At 42.6% G+C, this 8,332-nt stretch overlaps 1 protein-coding gene across 3 annotated transcripts in view; it reads right to left on the bottom strand.

Moving 5' to 3' along the window:
* Positions 1 to 322: 322 nt before the first annotated feature.
* Positions 323 to 8,332, bottom strand: part of BLVRA (biliverdin reductase A) — a 30,322-nt gene continuing 22,312 nt past the window's right edge. For all 3 annotated transcript variants that reach the window (XM_051611638.1, XM_051611640.1, XM_051611639.1), the window contains exon 7: positions 323 to 2,961. In XM_051611638.1, coding sequence (XP_051467598.1) covers positions 2,688 to 2,961 — 274 coding nt within the window. In that variant the 3' untranslated portion in view covers positions 323 to 2,687. The remainder of the gene's footprint in view (positions 2,962 to 8,332) is intronic.

The following is an 8,332-nucleotide window of genomic DNA, read 5'->3' as shown; positions in this document are numbered from 1 at the left end:
TGGAAACTGGAAGAGCACAGCTGAGATTTAGACTTGCCAGCACTCCCGGGCAGGCGTCGGACAGGATCAGAAGGGAAGGAATTTTGTGGGAGGGCTCATAGGTTGAGATAAGGTCACAAACCCCACCACACTTCTATTCAAAACTTTGAAAGAAGAGAGTGAGACAACCGAGGGGTTTAGGGTAGGATCACAGCCTGTAGTGGCTGGCAGGATTTCACAGGGCTTGAGGAGTGAAATAGGGGAAAAGAACCAGTTAGGACAGATCCAGTTTCAGCACAGGCCATGGGAACTGCTAATGAAGGACAACAGGAACCAAACAGCATTATTAAGAGCTCAAATATTTTATTGGCAAGTTCAACATCTGGTTAAACAATACATTTAGGTGAAGCTTAATGTCAAGTAGCTCTCATATACAACCCCTCGTGGTACCTCAGCAAATTCACAGGACTGAAGGAAAAGCCTTTTGAATGCTGCAGGCTCTCAGCAGCAGGGCACACAGCAGCGTGCAGGCAGGTTAGCTGGGAGGATTGGGAGGGGGGTGGGGGGAAGACAGAGCAGGATATCCAGCTCTAGGCATCTGTCTTCCCTAGCTCAAATTAACCAGCTAATTTCCCCAGGTGCTCTCTGTAGAAACAAGCTTCTCCAGAGGGTGATTCACTGCACGATGTTATACTGCTGCTCTGCAGAGCTCCTGTGAATCTCCTCCCCACTTCTTAGAGGAACACTGCTCTTGCCAGCAACTGCAGAGTATGCCCAGGGAGATGTGGTTGCCTAATTTTGATGCCTATAGATGAGGAGTGTGAATCTTCCCCCTTGTGCCCTCCTTCCCCAGCCACCCGTTGTGAATTATCATGTAAACAAGTGGTATTCATCCCATATTCACAGCTGAGGAGTCTGTCAAGAAACAGGACCTCTCCTGTGCTGCCACACATGGCAGGTAGATATACACAGCAGATTTTCATTTCATTCCAATCTCAATTCTCCATTTTAATTCTCGTTCCAATGCCACAAACCCAGTTTTTCCTCTCATACAGCATCAGATCTGCCCAGGTAATGTCCATCACATTGATAAGGAACACCCTCAGTAGGGTGTCCATTTGGGTGGACAAGGGCATGATCTGCCTGAACAAATCTGCTGGCAATCCACGTGGGTTTCAAGTCATTGGAGTAAATACAAGGCTTTTCTCTGATTTTAACAGAATTAAACAAACCTCACACACAGAATTCATTACATATCAAGCTGCAGTGGCTCCTGAAATCTGACTGATTTGGGAAAAAATAGTCTTTTCTTCCCTGTTTGAGATTAACTGAGCTGTATCCAACTTCTGAATGAACAGGATTTACCCAAAGAAAGACTTTCTTCCACCAATATTGACTGGCTGTAATTATATATAGGTTCACAACATTTATGCTCCCTTATTAAAAACTTACCCGAGTGATAATGTAGTAAAGAAATTAATGTTCTGTGTTTGAAAGAACAACTGTGCAGACTGAAGTTTGCTGCTGTATCAATATAGCACCAACAATGCTGTAATTAGAAAGTAAAAGGCGAACAGAGGAATTGTTAACAGTTTTGTGCACTGCTCAGGCTTCTCCTAAAACTAAAATGATTCTTTAGGGAAGGGATAATGTCTTTATACATGATCCTAGGACTAGTGCAAAATGCTAAAGACCCATCCCCACAGGTGTCATACGACATAACTGCATGACTATATTGGCAAATTGCTCCATTTTCTGCAGTTCTATTCTAATTTTATCTGTATGTGTAATGAATTTCACTGTTTCCAGGAGTTATTTTTTTTCTTAAAGGCAGGATGTATATTATTTTTAGCAGTGACCCATTCGCATGCTGAACTAGATAAAGAACACAAATGAAGGGTAATAATATGCTGCTTCTAGCACCAAAAAAAAAAAGTATATATATTTAAAATAAATAGATTCAGTGGAAAGAAGGCAGATTTCTTTGTTGGCACAGGGCACCAGAAAAATGGAGTGACTGAACTCAATTTGGCACCTACCAAGAAACAAGGTATATCTTCTATTCTGGTTTGATACCCATGTAGATTCTGTTTGAAGGTAGATGATTTCCAAAGTGCAAAAAAAACCCCAAAAACCCAGACAGGCACAACTACTAATTAGAGCAAACACACAGTACAATTCAGGTCAAATGGAAGAAAAGGTCAGGACCGTGGTGGCACAAGTTCTGCAGATCAAGTAAAGAGGTGGAAATCTCATCTAGAACTTCATTCTAGCTCATACTTCTTTATAGATAATACTATGTGAATACTACTAAATGAGACATCTCATTTTCAGATATATCTAGAGAGGGGGAAAACACCTCAGGAGGGAAAACTTTGTCTAGTATTTGCAGTCCTCCAGGATCTGCTCTCAGGGATATTTCCAGCTGAATCAAGTGGGAGCAACCACAAGAAAGCTTGCTGCTGCTAGGTTCCTACCTGCCTGGAAGGACAGCAACACATCAGAGCAAGGTAACGTTGCTTTGTTCTGGCACACACCAGAAGGCACGGGCTATAGCCCAGGCTCTCCAGCTCACCGGGAGAGCCTGGGAGTCACAACTAGTCAAGAAGAAGGCAATGAAACAGAAATAGCAGCTGCTTGATGGCAACAGTGAGCTCCAGCCCTACAGCTTTCCCATCTGCTGCGCTCCTCCTTCCCTAAGAGCAGTCTCAGGAACAGATTTTCTCTGCCTCTTCACAGTGCTGTTGGATCACCTCGGCAAGGTCGAGACACCTCAGAATGCGCCACTTCTCAGCGGCCAGCTCCTCCTTGGATACCTGGCCCAGCAGTTTTTTGGCAAAGAGGTTCTGATCCTGCATGAAAAGGCCCACCGCAGACCTTGGGGCTTGAGGGAAGCTCTCCAGGCAACCAGTTGTGAAACAGAAGTTGATTTTCTTTTCACGTCTCATCCCTGGTCCCCTTTCTTCAATCCAAGTCAGAGGTCTAGTGTGGAGGAGCAGAGAGAAAGATTAGTATTTATAAGAAATGGAATCAACAATTACAGTCAATGCTTTTTTCTCAGTATTTACAGAAAATGCCCTAATAAATGGACCATTTTAAAATTTCAGTCATTGCATATTCAGGTAACATGTTCTGACCGACATGCTTTGTGGTTACAGAGTTGAACACCACGGAACAGTCTTAATTCTGCCACTGCTTCATGCCATGACTTTCAGCACACCATCTAAGCTCTCTCTAGGTTTTTTTTTCCCCTGTGCATCAAGTGAAGCCAGCAGTGTCTGTCCATCTCACAGGGAAGAGGGAAGTTAAATTAGTTCGTTTGTGGACTTAGATGAAAAGCGCAGTTAAACATCCAAATATTTGATGCATGATTCAATCACAGCCAAACTCACAAGGTCCTCAATGTCTAGTCATTCCTCCAGCCAGAATAATCACTCAAGACACATAGTGACAACCTGGGTGCTACCCTGCAAGCTGAACACCACCCCTTCAGCATGAGAGGGACAGACAGCAAGTTCACTCATGCAGACTCTAGCATCCGTACTCTCTCTGAACTTTTCAGATACGTTTATTTCTCTTCACTGGGAGCACTGAGTTGATCCTAGAGATTACACCAGATGATGTATATTTTGCCTGTTTCAGCCACGTAGGCTCTCAAGCAGGTCTTTCTTCATCAGAACAAAGTCCTGTGCCAATGCGACAGCTACAACTTCCAGGCCAAGCACAGGTGCTGCTGGATATTGACTGGCATAGCTCACAGGTCCTTGCACTTTCCTCCCCAACTTCCCAGCTCAGCTGAGGAAAGCGAAGCCATGGGAGGTGCTGAATCTCTTCAGGGGTCTTAACAGATTCTCTGGCCCAACACTGCAAATGTCTGCAGAGGCTTTGAGCAATGATCCTCAACATCAACAAGTGCCAGGATCCTCCCCTCCTTCTCTTTTGTCAGTTGCCTACACCCTAGCACTCCCTTTCTGCTGCTCATCCATCAGCAATTTGCTGCTGTCTGTATTTAGAGGATGTACATTATTTTTCTTATTTGGTTATTGATGGTCCTTCCACAGTCCTCCATGGCTCACTTTAGTCTGTCACTCACAAATTATGAGGGCATGCATATTCTTCGCCAGCATGGAAGAATAAATTCTGTCTCCGAGTACTGCCCATTAAATCTTCATTATCATTAGATCTGGAAATAAAGTCCTTGTCAGTCTACCCTGAACACACACAACTCAGCTTCATGGTTCTGCACCTTTCAACTTTTAGGCTTCAGGATCCAGTTACTATATTCACATAATTCTACCAATTATTCTTTGCTTACCTGTACTGCCACACCCCCCCCACACACAAACTAAGCATGGCCAGACAAACTTGATTGAACAGAATAAAACAACTGGAGAAAAAAAAAAATAAACAGCCTGCAAAAATGCACACACACAAAAAAGCCCTTAGAAGACTAATAAATGTAAGGACAACATGTATTTCAGGAAGTCCCAAGGCTACATCTAGCTAGATGCCAGCAGGGTGCTTGAGGGCCATATCACTCACTGTTTTCTATGTCCTCATTCTCCTTCCCTGAGGTGCTGGCTGCTGACCTGGGTCAGAGGAAGGCTGCTGAGCAAGCTGGGTTTTGCTCTGACCACAAGAGAGCCAGTTTTCTGTTCTGCAGGCAATTGTCATTCAAAGCTGCTTTATCTCAGGGATGGAGAAGCCACTAGGCAGGCACAGGCAAAGGTCTCCACCATGTAATAAAGGGGAGTCCACAGTATGATTCCAAACAGGCAGCGTCTGTGCAGGGTCACCTCCCAGGGGTGATCTAGAGCAAATGCACACCAATAACCAGGCTCAAGTGCATGTTGTCTTGTCTAGCTTGGGGAAGCCACTGAACAGTCATACAGAATGGGCAGAACTTCATCAAAGTGATTAAAATTACTGATTTAGATCAGAGAGCAGAGAAATGTTGGTTTTGCTAACAGATTTCTTTTCTCTCATCGGATTTTTAGTTGTTTTCCCAAGGAGACATTGAGTCTACTTGATTGGTAACCAAAATGTGGTAACTTTTAATTAACAACAACTTCTACACTAAAATTAAGTCTCTTTTTTGCTATAAAGATGTGCATGCTGCAAGTCTGCACACTAGTTAAGCCATTTTGGAGCTTAAGAAGCAGCTTTGTATTTTTCTTCCGAAAATTGTAAATAACTGACTTTTAAAAATAGGCAATTTACTCATTTTCATTAAAAATTTGTATCAAAGTATTATCTGGCTATGGATGTAGTTAATAATTTAGAAGTGTTAGTAGTGTTACTTAGAAGCAACAAATGCAGTATTTTTGGTAGCTGAATAAAGCCACATTAAATATGTCGGACAGTAAAGAAGAAAAAGAAAATTCACCCAAACACCAACAACCTACTTTTATACTGACTTCTGACAAAGCAAGCACTATGTGCAGTGGAAAAAACCACCCTGACTTTTTATGTAATCTTGTTGTTAGACTGGTAGAGCTCTCCTAGCAACTTTTTATTCAGAGATTGGAAGAGACTTTCTGCTCTTCTGACTCCCTGTTTCTTCAAATAATGAGTGGCCCAAGTTGGACTGTCCTAGTTAAATACACCAAAATTAAGTGCACACTCATTTTACCTGCAGAAGAATTAAGCTGGTTTCATGCTTGATAGAATTCTGGGTCTACTCAGCTTAATATTTTGTGTAGCAACTTCTGCAGAAAGTGTGTATTACATCATTTTCTATGGATGTTCAATTGGAAGGTTTTTAATAGACTTTGTAAGGTAAAATCTCTATACAAATGTAATTTCAAACATTTATTGCCAGAATATGCGTTCAGAAAATGTCTTCAATTTCATTTAAGCATCCTCCTTTTCATGTTTTGAAAATGCCAGTATTTTTTACTTACCATGCAATCAAAACCCAGCTACTTTAGCTTAGATGGGAATTAGACAGTTAGACCCTAGTTAACATTAAAAGAGACACTTCCCAAATCATTATTTCTCCAGCTCACACTAAAAAAATATTTTTTGACATTTACTGTAACCAAGCTCTGCAATCCTGGAGCAGGATCTGTAGCTCCAAACCAGCTGTGCTGTCAGTAGAGGTTTGGCTTTTCCTCTATTGCTCGACATTTTATCACAGAGTCTGTCTGGCTCAACTGTCTTGGAAAGACAACAGAGGCAGAGGTCACCTCGCAGAGAGCTGGGTGTCAGGCATTAACACACACCTCCAAAATCCACCCGGGGACAGATGAGCAGCCAGAATGGGCTGTGTGGTGGAGACAGACTGTAGCCTTTGCAAAAATCCCCGCTTAACGAGCACAACCCAGGCTGCTGCATTCTGCACCTGCTGTACCTCCCAAGGCAGAAAATAGGCTGAATTAACCTCTTTTCTCAAGGTTAGCGTATTCACGTCTTTAGAAAAGGGCTGAGACAGCTCTCAGGAAAGGTGCAAACCTCTCCCATGCTTCAGCACAAGAAAGGTTAAGGCAAATTTGAGCCATAAACACCACCGCCATGACTGCCTGGCCGTAACTTCTCGTGATGGAGAGTGGGCCAAATTCTCTGCTGCTGTAACTCCCCTGACGTCAATGGGGGAAGGTCAGCAGGAAACAGTGGCCTCGCCACCCAGCAGAACACAGGAACACTATGTAACTTTCCAGCCGGGATAAACTATCCCAGGGCCATAAAGCTGACTGTCCCCGAGGTCGTTAAAATGCTCACGGTGACAGAACACTGACCCATCCAAACAGTTAGTAGTGGGCTAAGAAAGCAGGTGTTGGTTAGTGGTGTAGAGCAGGGAAAAAACAGTAATCCAGAGAGGGTTCTGTATGCAGCATATATCACAGGTGGAGGCTCAGAACTCCCTAGGAAAGAGGACGGCCAAGGAAATCTTTAAGCCACCCGCTAGTTCCACCTGCTGGAACTAGTTCAAAATCTCACTCTGTACAGATCTTTGCAGCTACTCGTGTTACTGGCAAATCGCTAAGAGGGTAAACAGAGAGTTCTGTCTTCTCTCGAGTGCATTTTAAAAAGAACTGGAAATGATGTTTTATTTAAAGAGAGAGGAAGATTGCTAAGACAAGATGCTGATCCCACGATAAACTGCAGTGGGCTTTTGTAGGACTGGCTGGCAAAAGGCTTTAGCTTTATGCTAAATGCTTAATGCTTTAGCAGTTCAAATGAGCCCTGATTATTCACTCCTCAAATAGCTAGTCCTTCAGGTTATACCTTCTTGAACTAAAGGTTTATCTAAAATTCTTGAAGTAGTAAGCATTCTTGTTGGGTGTTTGTTGGTTTTTTTGCTTTAGTCTCTCCTCCTCTCTTGTCTCTCCGCTCTCTGCTTCTCGCTCCTCTCTCCTCTTCTCTTCTCTTCTTTTAATTGTGTTCTAGCAGTATATGTGCAATTAAAAAAAAAGGTAATTTATTACAAAGATAGGCCAAAATATTTTCCCATGGGGCTTAATCTTCTCTTGCTCTCCTTGGTCTTCTCATCTGCCTCTTGTCATACGCCTATGAGGGGGCCATCTGGCTCAAAGGCAGTGTCTGCTACATGGAAAACAGGGCAATAGGAGTGAAGGGAAAGGAACAAACTGTTCCATCACCATTCCTACCTCCTAGGAAACATACAGCACTTGCATAACTTCTCTATACCCTTTCATGTCAGCCAACGCTCCAGCTGCATCTATAGCATGCAGCAAAATGGCCCCATAATAATAACTGCAACCATCTGAAAGGGTATGACTTCCACACAGATGGCCCAGAGTGACCCAACTGGAGAGTCTTCAGCAAAATATATCACCAGACTTTGGACCAAGCAGTCAATCCACAGTATGAAACACTATTCAACAGCAAGGTTATTGTTATAATAGAATAAAAGGGAGATCAAGCTCATTATAATTATAAAATGCATCATCAAAAGAGTTTTCTGCAAGAAAGTCATAGTGTAATGATCGGAAAAAACAAGTAATCCTGCCTGCTAGGTTCTCCCTCAGTCTAACATGCTCAACAAAAGCAAAAGACAAGAAACGGGAGATAGATTGGTGTCCTCAGGAAAAGTCAATGAAACTTCAGAACTGTGGAGTAGGCATCAGTCAAGTGTAAATTTTGCACATTTCTGTTCAAAATGTGCCATTTTCTGTTAACCTCCAGCTAGTACTATATATTAGCACAAGCATCATAGTGCTATCAGTTTATTGTTATTACTAGTGTATCACCTTTTCAAACAGTCATATATTTTCAACCTGTAAAGAAAGGTTAGCTTTCAACATACAACTAGAATGTCTGATGCTAAACAAAAAATACCCTTTCTCTGAACCATTTTTCTGAAGGCAAGAGAAGGTTCTTTCAGTCTTGG

This window comes from Apus apus, chromosome 2 (assembly GCF_020740795.1).
Source record: "Apus apus isolate bApuApu2 chromosome 2, bApuApu2.pri.cur, whole genome shotgun sequence".
Taxonomy (NCBI): Eukaryota; Metazoa; Chordata; class Aves; order Apodiformes; family Apodidae; genus Apus; species Apus apus.
The sequence above is the reverse complement of the archived record's forward strand: the minus strand, read 5'-3'. Positions and strand labels throughout refer to the sequence as shown.